The 27,226-nt window shown below is 38.9% G+C and overlaps 1 protein-coding gene across 1 annotated transcript in view; it reads left to right on the top strand.

Annotated features, from left to right (window-relative positions):
* The window catches only part of myom3 (myomesin 3), a 111,906-nt gene that overhangs the window by 29,633 nt on the left and 55,047 nt on the right, over positions 1-27,226 (top strand). Inside the window, exons 4-13 of the mRNA XM_022666414.2 lie at positions 702-855; positions 2,184-2,341; positions 3,834-3,926; positions 5,312-5,400; positions 7,071-7,115; positions 10,683-10,823; positions 12,484-12,645; positions 18,590-18,731; positions 23,626-23,825; positions 26,214-26,267. Of these exons, the coding sequence (XP_022522135.2) occupies positions 702-855; positions 2,184-2,341; positions 3,834-3,926; positions 5,312-5,400; positions 7,071-7,115; positions 10,683-10,823; positions 12,484-12,645; positions 18,590-18,731; positions 23,626-23,825; positions 26,214-26,267 (1,238 nt within the window). The remainder of the gene's footprint in view (positions 1-701; positions 856-2,183; positions 2,342-3,833; positions 3,927-5,311; positions 5,401-7,070; positions 7,116-10,682; positions 10,824-12,483; positions 12,646-18,589; positions 18,732-23,625; positions 23,826-26,213; positions 26,268-27,226) is intronic.

Genomic DNA, 27,226 nt, shown 5'->3' on the forward strand with positions numbered 1-27,226 from the left:
GGGAGAAGGACCACGCCCGAACCCTACGTTCTAACTCCACCCCGTATCAATCAACCGTCCTATAAATACCTCCCCTAACTAACTATCTCTCGTGACGAAAGTTTGCAACCCACCTCCTCCCCAACAACCCCCTTTTTCTACTCTTCCACTTCTCATTAAATAAAAAGGGGGGGATATAACTGCACGCTTCTTCAAGCACGCAGTTCAGAACTCCAGCCCAAATTTCCCTGAGTTCCCTCCCCTTTTTCCTTCTTCTTTCTCTACTTCTTTAGGCGTGGTCCGCACTTAGCAAAACACTCTATGCATTATATGCTTCTATATGTCATTTGGAAACTTCCTATAGTAGGCACAGTGTGTAAGCTACCTATAACCTATTATCAGCAGGAAAACTTTATGTCAGCATCAGCACAACACAAACACAACTGGCCAACGTCCAGTAAAACGGTGAGCAAAGTGGTGAGCAGACAGTACACAGCAGGATTAGCCAGCAGACTTCGTCTGAGAGAGGGATCTGTGACAAGTAAGAGTGGGTCCCTGGGTCATGGTGGAAAAGGTTACGTTGAACTTCAAACTAGCTCACCCAATCTTATATACTTTATAGAAAATGAGAAATTATTTTTCTTCTTTTTACTGGATTCATGTTTATCTGCATAGATTTGTAGTTTTTACTATATAAACTCTCTCATTCTCTCTCTCATCAGGGAGGTCCTGAAGGAAACCATGGCTGATGATGAGCTTCGTCAGAGGGATAAGTGGACTCTGTTTGGTAACGAGGCTGAAAAGGTGGAGATTGGTGTGATAAGGAATCAGCATGTGGTCCGTAAACGAGTGGACCGCATGGCTCTGCGTAGAGAGGTAAACCTTTATTATCTAAAACCCAAAATCTAGCAGTACTTTACATATGATATTTAGTATATTTTTTATATCATTTTTCTATTGTATTTTTCTATTATATTCTCCTTTCAATTCAAGTTAAGTGTCTTAAAAATAATTTGGAATTTAAAAAGTTGAAAGGTTTGTCCCCTTTTACATTACTCCTTTTTATGTTGGGAAGGAATTTGACCAATCAGAAAAGATTAGAAACTCCATACCCAGTTAACAGAGAAAGTTATAAGAATGTTTAGAAACCTTTTGAGAAGGTTGGAAGGTTAGCCTGTAACTTTACGGAAATAATATCCCAATGATCTTCTCGCATAACGTTCCCAAGTAGATGAACACTAACATTAGGGAAATGCTAAAAGTAGCTTTCCCAAAACAACCAAATTAAAACAATGAATTACCAGAATGTTTAAAATAAAAATAAATGTTAAATAAAAACGTTTTAAGAACATCCCGAAAACTTGAGAGATTTCCTATTTTGTGATCTGTAGGTCACTTGTGCATACTGCAGCTTGATTTAGGGCGTGTCAGTGTGTCTTTGCTATCATAACGATGGGAAAAGTACATCTTGCGCAGCTCGAAACAAGCAAAAGTCACGTACTAATTCTCTTAATTAATCATGGGTGTGCTTAATTTTGGGCGTAACGTGAAATAAACCAATCAGTGTGTCACTTGCTCATCATTCCCTTTAAGAGTCAGGTGAGCTCTGACTTTGGCGGATTGCTATTTTAACAGTGCAGCTACCTGGACGTGTTCAACCCTTCTTAAGGTATGCGTGCAGTACATTTACAGGAACAGCAATGTTACTTTATTCTGTATTCTGTTTATTGTTGATGTAAAAGTTGGGTTTGTGCACTGCTGCACCTGTGCTGCCAAGATAGCAATGAACGTCTGACTGTTGGCGTCTGTTTAGTTTGTATTCAGTCAGTGGAGCTCCTGTGTTTTCTGTTACCAAGATAAACAAGCAAAACTCCAGAAATGTAACTGAACACACTCCCATGAGTTTAGATACATTCAGAAGCACTGTTGCTATTTAAATGAGGCAGGTTAAAGCCATGAAAATAGATTGCTGGCAGGGTTTAAGATAGCAATGAGCATTGCAATGCAGTTTTGTTTAAAAATTGTTTTTAGCCAGGAATAAAGAAGTGAATAATACAGCTACAGCTGGGTTGACGGGATTAAAACAGCATTACGTTTCCTCAGAGCTGAGAGAATCTTCTCAGTCCGTCTGTCTGTCCATCAGCTGGACGTTCTGCTGGACTGTAGCTGAAGCTCTGTGATGAATTTTCCATGTGTTGCTGCAGGCGGAGAGGAAGTGCTCCCTGCAGCTGAAGTTTCTGGAGGATTTGAGCAGGAAGGAGCCGGACTTCCCCGTCCCCCTGCGTCCCCACACCGTGTGGGAGGGCATGGCCGTCAAGCTGTCCTGCACCGTGCAGGGCTGCCCCGCCCCACAGGTCACCTGGTGAGTCAGTTTTATCAGGTAGAGTCACCTGGAATTCAGGCTAATTTCAGTTAACAGCTGTGCTGAACTCATCAAGAGTTAATTACTTGAATTTCTTAATAAAGTGTTTGAGAGCATCAGTTAAAGTAAAGTAGTGAAGAGGTAGAGTTACAGGTATACAGTGAATAGAGAATATTTGAGTTATATTCCAATCCAGATTATGAGAAGCAAGAACTACTCAACTAAATAAAATGAAGGTCAGTCAATCTGAAATGAAGAATTTCAAGAACTTCCAAGAAAGTGTCCTCAAGTGTAGTCACAGCAAAGACCATCAAAAATTATATAATGATGGAAATGGCGCTCATCAGGAATGCCCAAGGCAAGGAGTAAGAGCAAGAGTTCCATTATCGCTGTTTATTGAAATATTTTGTGTTATAGAGGACGAGAAAATATGATCTGTTTGGTTAAAATAGTTCCATTGCTGCTCTGTTTTTAGCTGCACTGTTTGGCTTGTAAGCGCTGCATCGTTGCGTCGGAGTAGTACATGGAGAGCTTCGGTTATGGTGCATTACCGGCTGATAATGTCACTCATAGAACTCCTCTCAGCCAGTCACATTGCAAGGTTGAACTAACAGTGGTATAATTGATAATATATAGTAGGGGGTAAATCATTTATAATAGTTACTGAATAATCCATCAACGATGTGAATCAAAGATGACTCTTAAGACGTATTTTAGAAGATTAAAGTAGCATCACATAATACTTACATTCAAAGAAAATCTCATTCTAGATATTATTATAGGATTATTACATTATATGTAGTTATTTTAAATATTTGTGGCATTTTTTTTTTGTCATATTCAAGGTTAACATAAAAAAAGAAACACTATGGGCACTATATTAGCAATCTATAGCAAACAGGTTAATTGCGTAAATTGCAAATTGATTTAGGGGCGTGTCTCTGACTTTGGCAGATTCGTATCTTAACAGTGCGGCTCTCTTTTGTGCATCTCAGCAGAGACAGATACTGACCTGTGATTTCACATTGTGAAGATACACCAGCAGCTAATTTAAGGGAACAGCAGTGTTATTTTATTCTTTATTCTGTTTATTATTGATGTAAAAGATGTAATAGGAATAGGCGGCTGACTGTTGATTGTTGTCAGGGTTTTATTGAGTCAGTGGCACACCTGTATTTCCCGCCGCCAAGATAGAAACACAATTCCATACCACGACACCCATCAGTGTAGATTTATTCCTAAACACTGATGCTATTTTAACGGGGTCTAAGATAGCAGTGAGCATTCAAACAGCATCCAGGTCTTCACTAAAGTATTAAGGTGGTGTAGACTGGTAAACCTGTTTTTGAGCAGCCGAATTTCAGATTCCCCTGCAGATTCTGACTCCCCTTCATACTAACGAGACAAATGAACGCTAGATTACACCTTAAAAAGCTCCACTTTTCTTTCATCTCCTCACTCGTCCGCACGCTGTGTTGTTTTTCTCTGTCAGGTATAAGGACGGCGTTCCTCTGAGAGTTTCCTCACAGCCCTGGAATTACAAGCTGCTGCAGAAAATCGGCCTCAACACCCTGGAGATCAGAAGGTGATTAAACTCGGAAAATAAAGGCCTGGGTCAGATAAAAAGTTCAGCCTTCAGCTAATTGCATCTCCAACTTTTAAATCAAGTCAATAAAGATTGAGCCCCTCAGGTGCAGAACATTTTTAGGCGACTCTTCTTCACTGAACTCGATCATGAATCTAAAAACTCATTTTTTAGTTTAGAAGAGAAGCTACAGTCCTGTACTTTTTATCTGATTTAATATGAAAAAGCTGAGTAAGTTTAACACTAGAAGAAGCACAGCTGTTTCTAGTCTCAGTCTTAACATTACCGTAGTTTTCGCACTATAAAATTAACTTAAAATCCTTTTTAAAAAGAGTTTCAGTTTAGTTCTCCAGCACTGAGACTGAAGCAGTATTAGCATTAGATGCTAACTGCGCTAAGCGCTAGTCAGTGTTAATTTTGAAAGATGATTTTGATTTAAATGTATAATAGTTTTAGTCTTAGTCATTTTAATCTTTTGGTTAATATTAGTTTCAGTCTAAAAATAAACAACATTTTAGTCTAGTTTTAGTCTAATGAATTTTAGTTATATAAAAAGTATGTATTACATATTTTTTATTATTTTAGATTTTTTATTTGTGTTGCTGTTTTGAGATTATTTAGCTAATATCTAACTGGCTTTACCAGAACACTCAGGTTTCCTCAGTTTAGCACTGTCAGGCTACTGCTAGCGATTAGCTGCTAATGCTAATGCAGCTGCACCAAGCCTTAGTGGAAATCTGAAAATCTAAGCTTACTGTAAATAAACAAAAACGCTTTACTCACCAAAATACAAGAGAGATACAATAAAATAAAAGTTTTCAGGAGAGAAATCTGGAAATCTGTGTAGATTAACATCCAGCACTCGTCTTACTTTAAAATATATTATATAAAATATAAGAATTACAGTTTTGTTCATTTAACTTCACTCAACTGGAAATAAACATATACATTGCTGCAGAGGTTGAGCTTGATGAAGTTCTCATACCATATGCTGATACACTTGATACACTATATCAAATTGTTCTGAATGGCTGTTGTCCTTAAAGGCAGCCTCTTCTGAAGCTGATGCACAAAAAAGCCTGCAAACAGTTTGGACTTTTAGACAAGGACACTAAGAGCATTTGATTATTGGAACTGACTACAAACCATGTTTGTTATATATACCAAGAATGGAATAATTATGCTTTTAGTGGCATCTTTTAAAGTGGATTCCATGTCACTTAAAAGCTCTTTAACTCAAGGTTTAGATTTTTGAGTTATGACTAAATGACACTGGTGCTGAAACGCTGTGTACTGTGTGTATAAACGCTTCACTGTTACACAGATAGAGAAGCAGCAGTGAAGATCAGTGAGCGAAGGTGGTGATCTCTGTGTTTGATCTGCAGGTGTAGCGCCGCTGATGCTGGAGAATACAAAGCCGTGGCAAAAAGCTCCTTAGGCGAGGCGACCACCTTCGCCACCCTGGTGGTGAACTGTGAGTGACTTTCAGTTACTACTTTAACCCTGAAAGCATGCTGTCTTAGTTTGTTATATGATATTTGTTTCTATTAAATGTGTTTAGTGATACTTGGTATCTGTAGACCCATAAAACGTCTTAAGCTGATTATTTAACAGTAGAATGAACAAACTAGCAATTTATTTAAGGCAAAGGAAAAGACAGGCTGAAGCGCTACTAGGAGAATCTGAATTGTGAGTCTTTCCAACAGGTGCTCTATTGAACCCGAGCAAAAATTGAAATATCAAAAAGAATATAAGTCAAAGTTACTCTGTTAGAAAATGTGTCAATTAAAAAAAATGTATTAAGAAAAAAAGAAAGAAAAAATGTAATTTAAATAAAAATTTAAAATAAAATAAAGTAAAAATAAATACATTAATTAAAACAAATAAATAAATGAATTCAAAATAAATAAAAAAAAGTTAAGTATAAAATGGGTGAGTCACCATTACATGATTATCAAAAAAACAAAATAAAAATAATAATACATTTTGGAAAAAAAAACAAACAATAAAAAAAAATGGAAAAAAGGGAAAAATGTAATTTAAATAAAAAGAATTTAATGAAATAAAAAATAAATTAATGAATTAATTAAAACAAATAAATAAATAAATGAATTTAAAAGAAATAAAAAAAAATAAGTATAAAGTGGGTGGAGTCACCGTCACATGTCTGTAGTCAAATGATTATTAAAATAAAAGAAAAAAATAAAAGAAAATAAATAAGTGATTAAAAAAAATAAAAAAATAAATAAATAATGCATCAGCCTTTGTGTTTTAATATCTACTTGCCATGCCACATTAAGGCTTTTAGTCATTTTTCCTAACAGAGCGCCTTTGACTTATATTCTTTTTGATATTTAAATATAAGCATGAAGGTTATATAACCCCAGTTTTTGGACATTTTTTTTCTTCTTTTTTTTTCAAATCAAATCAAATTAAATGTATTTATATAGTGTTTTTTTTCAACTGTATTTGTCTCAAAGCAGCTATACAGAAATGTAATAGCTGGAAAGAGAATCAGACAAAACATTAAAAATACGATACAGAACCTCCAGTGAACGACAGATGCAAGAAAAAACTCCATCAGAGCTGGAGGAGGAAAACTTCCACTGGGAGGAACCAAGACTCACATATACCTTCTACTATCACATGTACTATTAAGGCTAACACTGTATAAAAGGGGGGACCGATCCTCCTTTGGTCAGACCATTCATAAATTAATATTAAAGTCATCTGGGCCATATATCAGGTCTCCAAAACATCCAGCAGGCTAAATGCTGCCACTATGATCCTGGGATCGCTGTTCGGTTTTCGAATCCCGGTCATGCAGCTTGCCGTCAGCTGCCGGAGCTCTGGGTGGGTACAGTAGATGACACTCTTTCTCCTCATGACATCAGGGTGATGAGGGGGATCAGCACAAGGCTGCGTCTGTGAGCTGATGTATCAGAACCGAGTCGCTGCGCTTTCCTCCGAGCGTTAGCGCTGTGATGCTACTCTGTAGCAGTTCAGAAAGAGGCGGAGTCTTCACGACTTCACATGTATCGGAGGAGGCATATGGTAGTCTTCACCCTTCTGGTGTTGGAGCATCACTAGTGATAGGCGGAGTCCTAATGAGCGAGTCTCTCTTTCTCTCTTTTTTCGTTTCAGCCTATCAAGGAGCTAAGGCGGGCCTGAAAATTACCAAGACTGTGGGTAAGTGTTTCTGCTCTCTTTCTCTCTCTCTCTCTTTCTCTCTCTCTCATCTCTGGTGAGACGGAGAGGTTGGGAACGCTTTGAAGAAAGATACGGCTTATTTTTTATCCACTCAGAATGACTGCAGGCAGGAAAGGAGGTCTTGGACATAATGGGTATATATATATATATATATATATATATATATATATATATATATATATATATATATATATATATATATATGTGTGTGTGTGTGTGTGTGTGAATGGATCACTGCAATTTCAGCCGTACGGTCATGTATATTTCATCACAGGACTGGGATTCATTTGCTCTTGCTGAAGGCTGTGCTCTCCTACATCTCTGTGCCACGTTCTCGCCCACAGAGAACCATCAGGAGAACGCCGTACCCTCCAACCGTGCTGCCCAGCACCAGTCACATGACCGTACACCCCCTACATCCCCTAACACTCCCCCCACACTGATTCAACAATTCAGCTTTAAACTCCCATCAGTAGCCTCTGGCTACAGCATTACAGCATGTGTTTTAAAGCAGCGGTCCTTAAAGAACTCTGGTGTAAAATGAACTTTTGTTGTAGTAAAACATGATCCAGAAATACAACATAGATATGTATATACATAGACTCCGCGTATTCTGCCTCCTGGCGTCGGCTGCTACGCTATGTGGAATCTATATATATAAATCTGTTGGACAATGAAACTGAAACACCTATCATCATTTCAGTGTGGGAGGTTTCATCATGGCTAAATTAGAGCAGCCTGGTGATCAATCTTCATTAATTGCACATTATTGCACCAGTAAGAGCAGTAAGAGTGTGAAGGTTCAATTAGCAGAGTAAGAGCACAGTTCTGCTCTAAATATTGCAATGCACACAACATTATGAGTGACATACCAGAGTTCAAAAGAGGACAAATTGTTGGTGCACGTCTTGCTGGAGCATCTGTGACCAAGACAGCAAGTCTTTGTGATGCATCAAGAGCCACAGTATCCAGGGTAATGTTAGCGAGATACCACCAAGAAGGACAAACCACATCCAACAGGATTAACTGTGGACGCTGTAAGAGGAAGCTGTCTGAAAGGGATGTTCGGGTTCTAACCCGGATTGTATCTAAAAAAAAACATAAAACCACGGCTGATCAAATCACGCAGAATTCAATGTGCACCTCAACTCTCCTGTTTCCACCAGAACTGTCCGTCACCACAATCAATTATTGTGCTCTAAAACCAGGTGTTTCAGTTTCATTGTCCAATCCCTATATATATCTACGTTATTATCAGCACAGTGATGGTGGCGCTCTGAGATGAAAGTTAGTGTTATAGGATGTAATTAGTGGTTTTAATAAGCTTCTTCTGCACTTTTTAAGTTATTAACGCCTCTTTTAAATGTCAGGGCTCTCCGGATTCTAGCAAGGAGGTGTGGAGCTACTTTGAGCTGGATAACAGTGTAAAAAGCGATTTTTCAGGGCAAGGTTTCGAGACGTGCAAGGTGTACTTTTCCTGTCGTTATGATAGCAAATATGCACTGACACTAGTGTTTCTTTGCTATCGATTTGCAAGTACTTCAGTATTTTACACCCTGTGCAAGGTGTGTTGTGATGTTTATTGCTATCTTACACCCTGCTAACAGTCTATTTTCATGCCTTCCACCTGCCTTGTTCAAATAGCAACAATGCTTCTGAAAATGGTGGTCTGGAAATGAGGTGTGTTCAGGTACATTTCTGATGAATTACTATCCTGACAACGAAAAAACACAGGTGCTCCACTGACTGAATAAAACCTAGACAGTAAATTACCTACTCAAACACCTTCACAGTGTGAATGAGCAGGTGAGTTTCCTCTACTGAGAAGCATTGGACACGCCCAGGTAGCTGCACCATTAAAATAGCAATCTGTCAAAGTCAGAGATCACCTGACTCGTAAAGGTAATGATAAGCAAGTGACACTCTTTCTTTCTTGATAATTAATGCATGCCTTTTGCATGTTTTGAGACGGTCAAGGTGTACTTTTCCCGTCATTACGATAGCAAAGACACACTGACACGCGCCCTTAAATCAAGCTGCATGGTGCACATGTAAGTCTTGGCTGTAAAGCAGCACCAGAAATAGGTTACGTTTGATAGCAGCCGTGCTTTTTGTAAAATGAGCAAACATCAGAATGAAGGCTTGAATTTCGTTCACCGTTATTTTTTTGTATCATGAAGCGTTTTTTCACTCGTCTGGTGCGCGATTGCCTTCTCTGTCAGTACAACAACAAATCTAACAAATCGCCTGTCAGGAATCGAGCGTTTCACCACCGCCGCCATCGCCGAGGCCCCGGTCCAGACGGCGTTCCATCTGCAGCGTTCCTCATTACCGTAATATTCCCTTGTTCTTTCCCTCCTCTATCTGTGAGAGGAGTGAAATTCCTCCGGAATGAAGGGAATGGTGTTTTTCCCGCTCCAGTGGGTTTAATGTTCCCAGGCTGCTCCTGCTAATTAAGCTCTTTCTGCCTTCCTTCATTTCCACACAGTGTGACGAGCAGAGTTCCTCCCTCTCACTTCAGATACATAATTACATCTCATTCTCATTCCTTTCTCTTCTCATCTCTTCTCTTTCATATTTTGTTCTTTCTTTGCTTCTCTCTTCTCTTTCCTTCTATCCTTTTCTGACCTTTCTTTTCTTCTCATCTCTTCAATGCTTTTCTTTTCTCTTCTCTTCTCTTATGTTCTATTCTATTCCCTTCTCATCTCATCTAGGCTCCTTTCTTCTCTTCTCTTCTGCTCTCCTTTCTTGCTTTTTATTCTCTTCCCTTCTCATATCATCTCATCTCTTTTATTTTATTTTCTTCTGTCCTCTTCTCCTCTCTTCTCTTCCTTTCTCATATCATCTCAACTCTTTCATTTTATTTTCTTCTATCCTCTACTTTTCTCTTCCCTTTTCTTATCTCATCTCATCTCATCCATGCTCTTCTCTTTTCATCCCTTCTATTCTCTTCTTTTCTCATCTCATCTATGCTCCTATTTTCTCTTCTTTGCCCTTCTCATCTCTTCTCTTCTATGCTCTTCTCCTCTTTTCTATTCTCTTTTCATTTAATCTCTTCTCTTCCATTCTCTTATATTCTCTTCTCCTATTCTTTATCTTCTCTTCTCTTCCCTTCTATGCTGTCCTCTTCTTTTATATTCTCTGTTTTTCTATCTCTTCTTTTCTCTTACATGCTCTTCTCTTCTCCACTCTTCTTTTCCATTCGTATCATTTCTATCCTATTTTTTTCTATTTTCTATTCTTCTCTTATCTTCCCTTCTCTTCTCATCTAATATTGTCTCTTTTCTTTTCCCCTCATTTCTCTTTTCTTGTATTTTCTTCTATCCTCCTCTTTTCTCTTTTTTTCTTCTATTCCCTTCACCTCTACTATCCTCTCTTCTTCTATCCTGTCTTCTCTTCTTTCTTTTCATTTCCTGTTTTCTTTCACATTTCTATTCTCCTCTTATCTATTCTCATCTTCTCTCTCCTCATTTCTCCTTTGCTCCTCTCATATCTTATTGTATCTTATTGTCTCATGTCTCTTTTCTCCTCTTTTCTCCTCTGCAGCTCCGCTGGTTGAGACGGAGGCGTTGTTTGACTCTACTTTTCCTCCGTCGTTTGTGAAAGAGGGAGAGACTCTGGTTCTGAGCTGTGGATTCACCTCTCCTCTGCTCCCATTTCAGCAGGACGTCTCCTGGTTCAGAGACGGTGAGACATAGAGACACAGTCCACCTTAAGAAGACCAGATCATAAACAGCTCATTTAATTTCTTTATTTCTTTCATTAGAATGTATTTTACATTATTATATTATACTTTAAGTATATGTATGTTTTTCACTACCCAGTATGAAAAAGTTCTGTTATAGATTATCTAATTATCCAATATTGACTATGCATTATTTAATATGCACTATGAAATATTTAGATTGCTTTGCAAAGTTCTGTAATTAATAAGTATACACTATCAATTACTTAGTATCTAGTATGCATCATTGAGCATCTACTATGTATTATTCACACTATAAATTTATGGTTATCTATTATGAAATGTTGATCATTGTGTTTCTTTGCTATAGATTTGCAAGTACTTCAGTATTTTACACCCTGTGCAAGGTGTGTTGTGATGTTTATTGCTATCTTACACCCTGCCAACAGTCTATTTTCATGCCTTCCACCTGCCTTGTTCAAATAGCAACAATGCTTCTGAAAATGGTGGTCTGGAAATGAGGTGTGTTCAGGTACATTTCTGGTGTATTACTATCTTGGCAACGGAAAACACAGGTGCTCCACTGACTGAATACAACCTAGACAGTAAATGACCTTTTCAAACATCTTCACAGTGTGAATGAGCATTTTATTTTATTTAATATACACTGTGAAATATTTAGATTGCTTTGCAAAGTTCTGTAATTAATAAGTATACACTATCAATTACTTAGTATCTAGTATGCATCATTGAGTATCTACTATGTATTATTCACACTATAAATTTATGGTCATCTATTATGAAATGTTGATCATTTACTTCAAATTTATCAATATCCATTGTGAATTATTCAGTATATGCTATATTGTATATTTATTAACTCCTCTCCTCGTATCTCTTCTATTAACATTTCCTTTCCTCTCCACTCTTCTCCTCTCCTCTCTAATCATCTTCTCTTCTTATCTCTTCACTTCCCTTCTCATCTACTCTCTTCTCTTCTCCTCTTTTCTCGTCTCGTCTCCTCTCCTGCCCTTGTCTCTTCTCTTAATTTCTCCTCTCTTCTATTCTATTTTCTTCTATTATCCTTTCCTTTTCTCTTTACTCATCTCATCTTCTCTCTTCCCTTCTCTTCTTTTTTCTTCTCTTCTCATCTCTTCTTTCCTTCTCTCCCCTTTTCTTTTCTTTTCCATACTGTCCTCACTTCTCTTCTCGTTTCTTCTCATCTTTTTTGTTCTCTTCTCTTCTTTTCTCCTCTCTTCTCTTCTTCTTTCTTTTCCTCTCCTGCTCTTTTCTCTTCTCTTCTCTTCTACTATGCTCTCCTTTTCTTTTCACTCTTTTCTTTTCATCTAATCTGTTTTCTTCGCTTTTCCTCTCTCCTCTTGTCCTCTCTTCTTTTTGCATCTGTTCAGTTATCTTCTCTTCTTTTCCTCTCCTCTCTTTTCATGTTCTCATTTCTTCTCTTCCCCTCTTTAATCTCCTCTCTTCTTGTTTCTGTATCCTCTGTGTATTATTGAGTGTATTCTGTGCTTTATTCAGTATCAACTGAAATTGATTAGTATCCACTATGTATTATTCAGTATTCTCAGTGAAGATCTGCAGTATTATTTATTATCTCTCAGTGCTGACGGTGTGTAATTTGATTGTATGTGTTTACCTGAGCAGGTGAGCCGCTCCGCCCGTCGGGTCGGGTGGAGGTGCAGACGGCGCTGCGCTCCAGTACCCTCACCCTAAGAGGAGCCCACAAGGAGCACGAGGGGTTTTACTCCACCCGCCTCCAAACCCGAGACGGTCCCCAGGAGCACTCCGCCTTCATCTACATCAGAGGTACAGCTGCTCCATCAGTGTGTAGGTGTTTCCAATAAAGTGGCCAGTGTGTAGGTGTTTCCAATAAAGTGGCCAGTGTGTAGGTGTTTCTAATAAAGTGGCCAGTGTGTAGGTGTTTCCAATAAAGTGGCCAGTGTGTTGGTGTTTCTAATAAAGTGGCCAGTGTGTAGGTGTTTCTAATAAAGTGGCCAGTGTGTAGGTGTTTCTAATAAAGTGGCCAGTGTGTAGGTGTTTCTAATAAAGTGGCCAGTGCGTAGGTGTTTCTAATAAAGTGGCCAGTGTGTAGGTGTTTCCAATAAAGTGGCCAGTGTGTTGGTGTTTCTAATAAAGTGGCCAGTGTGTAGGTGTTTCTAATAAAGTGGCCAGTGTGTAAGTGTTTCTAATAAAGTGGCCAGTGTGTAGGTGTTTCTAATAAAGTGGCCAGTGTGTAGGTGTTTCTAATAAAGTGGCCAGTGTTTAGGTGTATCTAATAAAGTGGCCAGTGTGTTGGTGTTTCTAATAAAGTGGCCAGTGTTTAGGTGTATCTAATAAAGTGGCCAGTGTGTTGGTGTTTCTAATAAAGTGGCCAGTGTGTTGGTGTTTCTAATAAAGTGGCCAGTGTTTAGGTGTATCTAATAAAGTGGCCAGTGTGTTGGTGTTTCTAATAAAGTGGCCAGTGTGTAGGTGTTTCTAATAAAGTGGCCAGTGTGTAGGTGTTTCTAATAAAGTGGCCAGTGTGTAGGTGTTTCTAATAAAGTGGCCAGTGTGTAGGTGTTCCTAATAAAGTGGCCAGTGTGTAGGTGTTTCTAATAAAGTGGCCAGTGTGTTGGTGTTTCTAATAAAGTGGCCAGTGTGTAGATGTTTCTAATAAAGTGACCAGTGTGTAGGTGTTTCTAATAAAGTGGCCAGTGTTGGCGGTATAAGGTGGGTGTTTCTAATAAAGTGGCCAGTGTTGGAGATATAAGGTGGGTGTTTCTAATATATTGGCCAGTGTTGGAGATATAAGGTGGGTGTTTCTAATATATTGGCCAGTGTTGGAGATATAAGGTGGGTGTTTCTAATAAAGTGGCCAATGTTGGAGATATAAGGTGGGTGTTTCTAAAAAAGTGGCCAGTGTTGGGGGAATGAGGTGGGTGTTTCCAGTATAGTGGCCAGTGTTAGAGCTATACGGTGGGTGTTTCTAATATATTGGCCAGTGTTGGCGGTATAAGGTGGGTGTTTCTAATAAAGTGGCCAGTGTTGGGGGAATGAGGTGGGTGTTTCCAGTATAATGGCCAGTGTTGGAGCTATACGGTGGGTGTTTCTAATATATTGGCCAGTGTTGGGGGAATGAGGTGGGTGTTTCCAGTATAGTGGCCAGTGTTGGAGGTAGTGGGTGTTTCTAATAAAGTGGCCAGTGTTGGAGGTATGAGGTGGGTGTTTCCAGTATAGTGGCCAGTGTTGGAGGTATGAGGTGGGTGTTTCCAGTATAGTGGCCAGTGTTGGAGGTATACGGTGGGTGTTTCTAATAAAGTGGCCAGTGTTGGAGATATAAGGTGGGCGTTTCTAATATTTTGGCCAGTGTTGGAGATATAAGGTGGGTGTTTCCAGTTTAGTGGCCAGTGTTGGAGAAATAAGGTGGGCGTTTCTAATATTTTGGCCATTGTTGGAGATATAAGGTGGGTGTTTCCAGTTTAGTGGCCACTGTTGAAGATACACGGTGGGTGTTTCTAATAAAGTGGCCAGTGTTGGAGCTATAAGGCAGGTGTTTCCAGTTTAGTGGCCGGTGTATAAGCGCGTGGATGGTTAGTGAATGCAGGCTGTTGGTGAGTTAGGGATCGGGGCTGTGTGATGTTGTGAGGTACAGATGGTACAGATGGCTGGTTTGTACAGGTATTATGGGAAAGGTACACAGTATTTGTTTTCCGGGGGAATTAATGTTCTCTGCAGGCTGTGAATTCTGTTTTGACGGTGCTGCTAATTGCGTGGCGAGGATGGAAGTTAGTTTTGAAAAAATGCCTCGAATCAATTGCGAAAAACTAACAGTGCAGAAAAGAGCTCAGTGTGAGATGCAAATGATCCTCTATAAGAGCTCATTCGGGAGTTGGTAAACCTATTTTCTGTTGCCGTGTGTTTGATTGCAGCTTCCCTGTGGCTTACTGCGCTAAACCCTATGGCTCAAGGAGTTAGCGCTAAATGCTAATTGATTTTTTTCAGCTAACAGTCTGTCTTTGTGAACAAAGAAACGCATTCAGAGAATAATAAAATATGGAAAGCATACAATTGATATACAATAGCATGCAAAGTCATTTAGTTTATGTTTTAACCCATAATGACATAAATTAGGCTGTTTCCTAACAACAGTCATTGCTAGGAAAAATTACAGGGTTTATCAGTTTATATCTAATACCAACAGGCTCCTTATCACTCTGAATGTTGTACGTTTTTACTTAGAGTCTGCACTTTATAGACCTTATTTTTTATGGTTAGATGACTTGGAAGTTTTTCAACCCACTTAACCATCAACAGCCAAGAGTTAGTCATGATCTGTTATTTTTAGCTTTAGAGTATCAAATAAAATAAAACACAATTATGTAGTCAGCTCACAGATGTAATGAGGGGAAAGAGCAAAAGAGCGCTATCTACTGTACACACCCAGAGAGAGCAAGGCCAATTGTGCTCTCTCAGGGCTCTGGCAGCTGACGGCAAGCTTCATGACCGGGATTCGAACCGAACAGCGATCTCCTGATCATTGTGGCAGTGCTTAGCCTGATGGACCACTCGGAGCCAAGGAACGCTATCTTTCTTAGCGTGCTGTTAAACATGGTGGTGGAAGGATTGTGCATTTTGTTCAGTTTGTATTATAGCCAGTTGCACAGGGAGAATTTCAATATAAAATAAGTTTAAATGAAGCCGGATGTGTGTAATGCTCAGTGCTCTCAGGTCCTCCTGATAAAGCCAGGTGATGTAGCAGCAGCAAGGTGACCTGTGGCTTGTCTGAGAGCCAGTTCTCATCATGGTCACCTCTGCTGATCAATACCTTGCTCTGCCGGCACTCTCAGATCCTCACGGTGATGATAGTGCAGACAGCATCGACGTTTCTGTCTGATTAGCCGTGCTAGCGCTGCCGCTCTGCTCCAGAGTAATTAGAGAGCTTCTCTCAGCCCCCTGAATCTGAAGCTCCAGCTGAATTAGTAGAATACAGTAATTATTTCACATTTTCACACAATTATCTGAACTTTCTACTGTTTACATTTTAATAAAAACAGCCTCGTTCCTCCTATTTCATTTCAGCTTCTCATCATTCAATAAAACCACTATCCAGATAAATCTCTCCATCCAGATAGAGTGAATCTGATTGTGATTGGATTTAGAGAAGTATAAACATATACCATTCCGACTCCCTATTGGTTTATACCAAAGACTGTAAAAAAGATGGACGCTGTGTCGCCGTTCCCATTCATTCAATGAAAATTAAGCCAAAATCTTCCTCCATGTTGGCGATCCTGAAACCCGAGTCTGTAGAGCGCAGTAGAGACCAGAGGAGGGAGAAAGACTGTGGAGAGACAGCCTACTCATTTAAATAACCCCGCCCCTAAGGGCTGCCTCGAGGTCACAGGCTGCAGAGCAGAGCGGAGCGGAGCTGACGGTCTGTTATTGGTCCCGCCCATAACCAGCCCTTTTACAATAACCACACATTTTTTGAATAGAGCTGAATAACATTTTAAGAAACAAATTCTGGGGAGATCTTAAAATTTAACAATATAAGCAGAGGTTACACTAGCTGCTGAATTTAAATAATGGAGGTAGAATTACAGTATATTAGAAAAAAAACGTGATTGAGAGTTGTCTGTTTTGCTATGGAAACCTATGGGGATGGGTGGGGTTACACAGCTTTCTGAAACAGAACAGCAGGGGGCGCCCGACCTGTGGTGGCTTCACTTTTGAGAGACGATGCTCTGTCCAGCTATACACAGTCTATGGTTTATACTGTGATCCATCACGAAGTAAAATTAAAATAATGGTCCAAATTACTTTTCAAATAAATGGATACGAATGTAAATCCCTCCAATAGAATTTAATAAAATTGTCCAAAACATGATGAATAAAATTTATTTTTTTCTTCTGCTGAAGCCATTCGGTTGTTGATTTATGTCTATGTTTTGGGTCGTTGTTCTGTTGCATCATCCATCCTCTGTTGAGCTTCAGTTGGAGGACAGATTGTCTTAAGTTTTTCTGCAAAATGTTTTAGTAAACTTGGGAATTCATTTTTCTGTTGATGATAGCAATCTGTCCAGATCCTGAGGCCTGAGCAAAGCAGCCCCAAACCATGATGCCCCCTCCACCATGTTTCACAGTTGGGATGAGGTTTTGATGATGGTGTGCTGTGCTTTTTTTTCTGCACACATAGCGTTAGTTATGTGTTCCTTCCAAACAACTCCACAGTATGTCCAAAGTATATTTAGCCAGTACTGCTGTGGAACATCCAGGTGCTCTTTTTTTTTTTGCAAACGTGCAGCCATGTGTTTTTTTTGGACAGCAGTGGCTTCCTCTGTGGTGTCCTCCCATTAACTCTCCCATTCATGTTTTCCCTATTGTAGATTGTAAAAAATATTAGCATGTGCCAAAGATTTCTGTAAGTCTTCAGCTGACACTCTAGGATTCTTCCTCACCTCATTGATCCTCATTCTGCGCTGTGCTCTTGCAGTCATGTTTACAGGACTTTAGCATGCCTAGAGAGAGTAGCAACAGTGCTGAACTTCTCTATTTGTAGAGCGTCTGTCTTACCGTGGATAAATTTACATCAAAGCTTTTGGAGATACTTTTGTAACCCTTTCCAGCTTCATGCAAGTCAACAATTCTTGAACGTAGGTCTTCTGAGAGCTTGATCTTTTATGCGAGGCATGATTCACATCAATCAATGCTTCTTAAGAACAGCAAACTCAAAACTGGTGTGTGTTTTTTTATAGGGCAGGGCAGCTCCAAAGTTTAAACTTACACATCCAATCTCATCACATCCGGACTCCAATTAGCTCTTTGAAAAGTCATTAGTCTAGATCAGGGGTGTCCAAACTTTTTTTGTTGGGGGCCAGAAGGAGAAATTTATTTGAAGTCACGGGCCACAGACTCTGTAATGAAACAAATAATGAAATATACCACTTTAAATAATACATTTTCCTGATTACTTCATTTACACGCCATTTTACTTGACTTACTATCTTTATCTTTGACAGTGTTGTGTAAACTAAGATTTTTCAAATTGATGTTTCATTTTATGATGTCTCATAATATTAAACTCCTTAATTACGGCAACTTTTAGACTCATTTGCCCTTTTTCTGCGCTAGAAATGCGCACTCTCTCCGCTTTAAGACTCTTTGGCCCATTTTCCTGCGCTATAAATGCGCTCTCTCTCCACTTTTAGACTCTTTGGCCCATTTTCCTGTGCTAGAAATGCGCACCCTCTCCGCTTTTAGACTCTTTCATCGTTTTTTTTGTGCTAGAAATGCGCACCCTCTTCGCTTTTAGACTCTTTCATCGTTTTTTTTGCGCTAGAAATGCGCACCCTCTCCGCTTTTAGACTCTTTGGCCCGTTTTTCTGCACTAGAAATGCGCACCCTCTCCGCTTTTAGACTCTTTGGTCCATTTTTCTGCGCTAGAAATGCGCAGAATCTCACATTATAAAATCCTGCTTAACAGCGGGCCAACTTTCATTCTATATCTAAAATACCTCGCGTGCCGCTCCAAAAAAGGAAAAGGGCTGCAAATGGCGCGCAGGCCATAGTTTGGACACCCCTGGTTTACGAGTTCACATACGTTTCCCCTGTGTTCAATAAAATCATGCAAACATGTAATGTTTTGTGTAAAATTAGGTTAAGCAGACTGTGTCTATTGTTGTGACGTAGATGAAGATCAGAACACATTTAATGACCAATTTATGCAGAAATCACACATTTTTTTGTGTTCATCTCTGTGTGTGTGTTTCAGACGGTGCTGCTGCGGTGGTGGGAGCGGCCGGGTCTCCTCTGCAGGTGGAGTGCTCTGATGTTAACAGGGATTACGTGTTCCTGAGCTGGAAGCCGCCCAGCGCGGACGGCGCGGCCCCGGTGCAGGGCTACTATATCGAGAGGTCAGTACAGGGGCAGCACTTCAGAGCGTAAACACACCTCTCACTCACAGCTCTGATAAACCAGATAAACCTGCTGGAAGCTTTACAGCAGAACCAGAGCCAGAGTGAGTCAGAACACCGGGTCAGAACCTCCCTCAACATTTACCCTGAACACACCGCCAGACTGGAGCTGTAGTTAAACCCCCTCACCACCGGGGGAGCCCTAACCCTCCCTCTATTACCACTCATTACTCTGTAGGTAGAGGTATAGATACTAGTGTTTATCAACTCAAGTATCAAGCTCTTTACTCTTTAAGTAAAAGTGTTTAAAAAAATACTTGTTTTAAAACTACTTAAAGTATAAAAGTAAAGTATTAAGCCAAAAGTATTAGCCATTAAGAACAAAAGCTTAGGCCACGCCCACAGAGTCCTACAGTGCACTACTCCCACCTCCCCAAAACACATTTTTCTAAAAGCCATATTGACTATAACGTTGGTTAATAGCAGGGGGGTTGCCTGGGTATGTAATGACCCGAGGCTCAGCCCAGGTAATTATATATATATGAAATAAGGCCAGTTACATATATACCCGGGCAACGCCCCTGCTATTCACCAACGTTATAGTCAATATGGCTTTTAGAAAAATGTGTTTTGGGGAGGTGGGAGTAGTGCACTGTAGGACTCTGTGGGCGTGGCCTAAGCTTTTGTTCTTAATGACTTTATTTTTTTCTCCTTACATTACTTTTACTTTTATACTGTAAAAGTATATATATATATATATATATATGTGTATATATGTCAGTAAGTATCCTGCTATATAATGTTTAGCACTATAATGTGTAGTTTATTAGCTGATCAGTTGAAGTTTATTAGCTGATCGGTGGAAAATATAAAATTTTAGGGCAGAGACCAGAGTTAATAAACTCATTTAAACGTAGTTTAAATGTATACTACTAAATGCTTCCCTATTAGCCGACCGCACTCCCAACCAGCAAGCTGATTGGCTGTTTCTCTTGAAAGGCGTAACTTTTTCCTTGAGCTGGCTCTGTGATTAGCGTTAAGAGGTGTTCCATTCACACAGTGGAGAGCGGCCTGTCTCCTCACTAATAATACAGCTGAGCCGAGTGAAACGATTCGGGGCTACTGAAAAATCATCCGGGGCTAAGCTCTGGAAGCCCAGGCCAGGAGAGAGAAACAGATAGAAACAGATAGAGAAAGAGATGGAGAGAGAGAGAGATAGGTGAGAGAGAAGGAAAGACGGAGAGAGAAGAAAAAAATAATATAGAGAGTAATAATAGGAGGGAGAATGCGAAGTAGAGGTAGTAATGAGAGGGAAAGAATGGTGGTAGAATGCCAGCTACCAGCAAGAGTTGGTCATGAGCTGTTACTTTTAGCAGAGTATCAAATAAAATAAAACACAATTATGGTAAGTAACTCATAAATATGTGACTAAGAACTCCTCTCCAACTGTTAAGCATGGTGGTGGAAGGATCATGCTTTGGGTTTGTGCTGCAGCCAGTGGCACAAACAAACTTTCATTGGATTCACCAAACTCTGGGAGCAAGATATCTCAACATTTATCGATGGACATTAAAGACATTATACTGAATGCTGGAACATTGCTGTGAGGAGGATTTGTTTGCAATAGTTTTGGATGATTAGTTTAATACAGTTCATTTTTATAATTTAATTTCTATTTTTTCCCATTTTCTCTCCAATTTACACAGCCAATTACCCAACCCACTAATTAAGACTGAGAGAGACAAAGGCAGAAAGAGATGGAGAGAGAGATAGATAGGTGAGAGAGAGGGAAAGAGGGAGAGAGAAGAAAAAAATAACATAGGGAGTAATATTAGGAGGGAGAATGTGAAGTAAAGAGATTAAGGAGAGAGAAAGAATGGTGGTAGAATGCAAAATGAGAGAGAGAATAACAGAAAATGACAAAATAAAGAAAGAGAGCATAATGTAAAGAGTCATTGGAAAGGGAGGTATGAAAACAGTGAAGAAGAGAAAAAGACTAAAGAGAGAAAGAGAGAGATGGGACAAAGGAAAGGGAGAAAAAAGAGAGAGCGTTTTATGGAATAAGAATGATGGAGAGAAGAGAAAAAAGGGAGAGAGTGGAACATTATTTTGAAATTTACATCTTAAATAGAGAGAATAATAGAGAGAGAGAGAGAGAGAGAGAGAGAGAGAGAGAAAGAATGAAAGAGAGATCAAGAACAAAGATGGAGGTGTACAAAGAGGGGAATGGAAAGGTGGGATGAGAAAGAGAAAGGGAAAGAAGAAATAGACAGAAAAACAGATATAAAAACAAACTGAAGTGGTGGAAAAGAGAAAGAGATAGAAAGAGAGAGAGAGAGATAGAGAGAGGAGGAAGTGTCGCTGGGAGACGGCGATCTTGTTTCCTAGCAACCGCTGTAAACCATGTGAGTTTGAGAGAGTATGGAGTTGTTTATCAGGTGATGCTGGAGCTCCGTTTCTCACTGACGTCTCACTCGTTTCTCTCTCTGATTCTCTGATATTAACTCTATACTAATAAACCTCCAGCTGAGAATAAATTATCCACCATTTAATTAATAATAATAATAATAATAATAGCTGATCTGTGGTGGTTTTATATCCTTGAGTTGAAGAACAGGGGGAGTAAGAAAGGAGGATAATGATAAAGTATACAGAGAAACAGATACAGAACTACATTATTATATATTGTATTATTATAGAATTATAAACTAATATAATTGTAATAAATGCTAAGGCTAAGTTAGCATAGCTAATGCTACTATGCTAACCCTTTAAAACTCTGTATATCTGTATCATACAGCTGGAAAACAAACTGTCAGTGAACTGATACATAACAGTGATGCTAAACACTTTATAGCATTGATGTGAGTGGAGTGTAAAAATGAACTTAAACTTGTCGTTTATACATAAACATACAATATACTTAAACATTTGGTACATAAACATACAATATACAGTATTGTGCAAATGTTTTAGGCACCTGTGGGAATTTTAGTAATGAAAAATCTTCTTATCTGGGCATTAAGTGTTTATTAGCTCAGTAAAACATTAGAATTACGATAAATACAAAGAGCAATTTTACAAAAAGCAACACTGTTTTCCATAAAACATCTCCTAATCTCTCCTCTTAATCTGAGTTTAATAGAGTTATTTCTAGTTCTCATCATAGTTCTCAACACCTGGTTTGGTAAATCATTGGTAAATGTGTTAAATCAGGTGGGCTGCTGACGGAACTGAACATAATATGCACATGCTGGCTGACAACAGGCAGCATTGTGAAAACAGTAATTCATTTTGTTTTTGCTTTTTTTTTTATCACACATACAATTTTCACATTAACAAACACATTTTAATATTAGACAGAGATAACCTGAGTAAATACAAAAAGCACTTTTTAAATTATAATGTTATTTATTAAAAGAAAAAAAAATATCCAAACCAATCTAGCCCTGTGTGAAACAGTGTTTACTCCCTAAATCTCTAAATCTAATAACTTGGTTGTGTCACTTTTGGCGGCAACAACTGCAATCAAGCTTTACTGATAACTGATAACGAGTCTTTCTCATCTCTGTGGAGAAATTTTGTTCCGCTCTTCTTTACAGAATTATTTTAATTCAGACTTTCCAGCATAAACGTCCTTGAAATCCTTTATTACGTTTTTTTTTTTTTTTAGCCATTTAGAGGTGAACTTGTTTGCGTGAACTGGGTCATTGTCCTGCTGCAGAACCCAAGTACACCTGAGCTTAAGCTCAAGAACTGATGGTCGGTTACTCTCCTTCAGTATTTTCTGGTAGAGGTAGCTTTTCCCCCTAATAAATGAAATAGAAATGAAAGGAGAAAGCGAGGATAAAAATGGATTGAAAAGGGATGGTAAGAAAACGAGAGGAAAGAGAAAGAGAATATAAGTGAGGGAGAAGAGTGAGCAGAAGAGAAAGAGAGAGATATATGGAGAGAGTGAAACATTTTTTTAAATATTGAATAACGAGAGGAAAAGAGAGAAAAAGAGAGAGAGAGTAATGAGGAAGAGAGGGCGAAAGAGACAGAAAGATAAAGAAAGAATTTAGAGAGTAACTTAGACAGAGTGACAAATATCGTCATGAAGGGAGAGAGGGGGAACGAAAAATAGAGTAATATAATACAGGAAATTGACAAATCCTGCACCTAACAGCTGGGGTTATGCATAGGGCTCAGCCCTAGGAGAATAAGAAATAGAGAGAGTAATGGGAAGAGAGAGAAATGGAGAGAGAGAGATGGAGAGGGGGAGAGAAAGAATGTTGAGAGTGATGGAGGAAGAGTACAAAATATTGAGAGTAATGAGTGTGTTATCGCTTTTTTATCATACTTACCATTTAAATATTAACAAACACATTTTAATATCAGACAAACATAACCTGTTTAAAACAAAAGCATTTATTAATTAATTATTTACTAATGGGAAAAAAAAATCTAAACCAATCTTGCCCTGTGTGAAAAAGTATTTGCCCCCTAAATCTAATAACGTGGATTTTCCAGCATAAACATCCTGTTTAAGATCATCCACAGCATCTCAATTAGACTTTAAGTAGATCCTCCAAAAGCTACATTTAGTTATATTAATCCATTCAGAGGTGAACTTGTTTGCATGAACTGGGTCATTGTCCTGCTGCAGAACCCAAGTACACCTGAGCAAAAGCTCAAGAACTGATGGTTGGTTACTCTTGTTTGGTATTTTCTGGTAGACGTAGCTTTTATTCCATTTATTAAATTATTTTTTTTTTAAAAAACTGCTTTTTATATTTGCTCAGGTTATATTTGTCTGATATAAAATGTGTAGTTTCATTTTCCTGTGATTTTCATCATTTTATCATTTCATCTCTCTCTCTCTCTCTCTCTCTCTCTCTCTCTCTGTGTGTAGGTGTGAGGTGGGCTTGTTGAAGTGGAGCCGCTGTAACGAGGTGGTACAGAAGGTGTGTTATTATCCAGTGATGGGTTTACAGGAGAACACCATGTACCAGTTCAGAGTGTGCGCCGTTAACCAGGCCGGTGTGGGGCGTCCATCCAAACCCACCGAGCCCATTCTCACCTCTGACCCCATGGAGCCCAGCAGGACTATGGGTAATGTAGTCATTTATAACATAACATAATAACATAACTAAATAAAATATTTATAGCATTAATATCCAGAATATACAGGTGTTGGACAATAAAACTGAAACACCTGTCATCATTTTTGTGTGGGAGGTTTCATCATGGCTAAACTGGAGCAGCCTGGTGTTCAATCTTCATTAATTTCACATTATTGCACCAGTAAGAGCAGTAAGAGTGTGAAGGTTCAATTAGCAGGGGAAGAGCACAGTTTTACTCTTCAAATATTGCAAATCACACAACATTATGGGAGACATACCAGAGTTCAAAAGAGGACAAATTGTTGGTGCACGTCTTGCTGGAGCATCTGTGACCAAGACAGCAAGTCTTTGTGATGCATCAAGAGCCACGGTATCCAGGGTAATGTCAGCATACCACCAAGAAGAACCAACCACATCCAACAGGATTAACTGTGGACGCTGTGAGAGGAAGCTGTCTGAAAGGGATGTTCGGGTGCTAACCCGGATTGTATCCAAAAAAACATAAAACCACGGCTTATCAAATCACGGCAGAATTCAATGTGCAACTCAACTCTCCTGTTTCCACCAGAACTGTCCGTCACCACAATCAATTATTGTGCTCTAAAACCAGGTGTTTCAGTTTCACTGTACAACCCCTGTAGAACATAATAGACTCCACTTATTTCAGTGCTGGTAACATTGAGTGTGATTATACGCAGTACACACTTACATAAACTTGGTTAAATAGATAATAGGACAACTCATGGTTTACTTGAGTCAGACAATAATCAGATTATTTTAAAAAATAGACAAAATTGAATGAATAAATTATGCTATTAAACATTTCAATTAGGTCGTCAACTTTAGGACATTAAAACATTAGATTGTTCTGGAATGCGGAATTTTTTTTTAATGCATTAATCACATTACGAAATTTGGCCCTAACTTCTTTCCATAGTTCACCATCTCTCTCTATTACACATACACAAACACATGTGGCTGCCTCTCATCTGTATTTGGTGGATTTCTTCGATGTGTTGTGTAAATCTGACCATTAGACACCCAGAAAATTACAGAAAAGGACACGCCCATCCTGTAAGAAACCCGTCAATAGTTTATAAGGAAAGCAGCAGTAGAGTCTGAGGGATTTTGATTAATTTGCATAATAAAGACTATATGAAAATAAAGGTTTAATTATACAATTATTACAGTTTACTTCCTTTCTTGGTCCTTCCTCTTCCTGTCTGTTTGTGTCTTTTTCCCAACCTGATTTTTTTTTATCTCCATACGCTTTTTAAGCACATGGCCCTGATTTGCTGCTGTCTGCGGTAGAACCAGAAAAACAAGGAATATCTGGGGAGGATAACAAGGGGGCGGGGTTACAAACTAAAGACCGGTGGGAACACTGAAGACAGGGCTGGGCTAGATCCATGTAAATTTATTATAAGATAAATATTTATATATTTGATTAGTTTATTATTTTTGTCTTTATTGTATTTTTCTATTTCTCTCTTGATGCAGCATTTTTGGCGAAGAACAGCGAAAATATTCCATTGTACAAGACAACAATAAAGTCTTTGAACTTGATCATTGTAACACTTTAGCTCTTTAGTCTTGTTTTCTTCCTTTCTTGGTCCTTTCCTGTTTTTATGCCTGTTGTTTCTGTTTTTTTTCCCCAGCCTGTTTTGTTTTAATCTCCATGTGCATCAGTGTTCCCTCCTGTGTTTAGTTATAGAACCAGAGAAACAAGAAACACCTGGGAAAGATAACAAGGGGGCGGGGTTACAAATGATCTGATCTGTATTTGTTGGATTTTGTCGATGCATCGTGTAAATCTGACCAATAGACATTTAGAAAATGACAGGAAAGGACACGCCCATCCTGTCAGAAACCCGTCAATAGTTTATAGCTGTTTGCTTTCGGAAAGCAACAGTAGAGCCTGAGGGTTTTTGATTAATTTTAATAAATAAAAATTAAGAAAATATGAAAATGAAGAATTAATTACACAATTGTTACTGTCGAAACCAGACAGGCATAAAACAAGACAGGAAGGAGGAAGAAAGGAAGGGAAAAAACGACAAAAGACAGATAGATAATGGTGTAACAGGGGAGTTCTGATGTAGTAGTGAGTAAAGCAGAGTGTTAGATATTAGAGAAACTCTTAAATCTCCTTTATTGGAGCCCCTCAGTCAGACGGGGGCTTATCTCAGAGACAGCACTCGTGATCACGTCCTGTTGCTGGACATCATATTTCAGAGCTGATGGTATCTCAGCTGGAGGAGAGGAATTCAGATGCGCTCCCCCCGCTGGGCTCTCTTGTTAAACGTCTGGCTGTTATTGCTGATATCTGCCTTTATCTCCTTCTGAATCCATTTCTTTTCTTCTGCCTGTCTTTCAGTGGTGAAGGTGGAGCGGGGGAGAGAGATAGTGATCACCAAGGACCAGCTGGAGAGTAAGAAATTCACCATAAACCACACTGCTGCTGTGATAACGGAATAACGGGAGAGGACTGGGTTTAGACACGTTTATTAACACATAAAATATATAAATATCAGTATCTCACTCTATACAGTATCATATCGCTTCAATCATATACATACTCTTGCTGATTTTGTAAGTTTGTCCACTGACAAAGGCATGAACAGTGTTTAAAAGCGGAGGAAATTGTTAATGATCTCAAGGTAGCTGGGATCACAGTCACCAAGTAAACCATTGGTAACACATTACGCCGAAATGGATTTAAATCCTGCAGTGGCTGGGTCTTCCAGCATGACAGTGACCCAAAAATGTACAGCGTGTCCTGTCTCCAGACTTTAATCCTATAGAAAACTTATGGAGGGAGCTAAAGCTCCGAGTTGCCAAGCAACAACCTCAAAATCTTAATGATTTTGAGAAGATCTGTAAAAAGAAGTGGACCCGAATTCCTTCAGACATGTGGGAAAACCTCATCATCCACTACAAAAAACCGTCTAACTGCTGTGCTTCCCAACAAGGGTTTTGCCACCAAGTGTTAAGTCTTGTTAAGGGATCATTAAGGGATCAAATACACATTTCTCTCTGCAAAATGCAAATATATATATATATATATATATATATATATATATAAACATTTAATGTGTTTTTTTTTCACTGTTAAAATTAACCTACCCTAAAATTAGAGACTGTTTATGTCTTTGTCAGTGGGTAAACTTACAAAATCAGCAAACAATATATTATATATTTTTTACTGTATAGGATAAAAAAGCAATATGATGCTGTATATTGTGGTGCTGATATATGGCATCAAGTATCGATATGCTTCCGAAGAATTATCCCTCAATCTGACTTACTAAAGTTACTGCTCCATTACTCCAAGTGGTGGCGCTATAAACAAATTAATCATCAGGGACCCTATTTTAGGAAACAATTAGT

The sequence above is a fragment of the Astyanax mexicanus genome, chromosome 1 (genome assembly GCF_023375975.1).
Source record: "Astyanax mexicanus isolate ESR-SI-001 chromosome 1, AstMex3_surface, whole genome shotgun sequence".
NCBI classification, from domain to species: Eukaryota; Metazoa; Chordata; class Actinopteri; order Characiformes; family Acestrorhamphidae; genus Astyanax; species Astyanax mexicanus.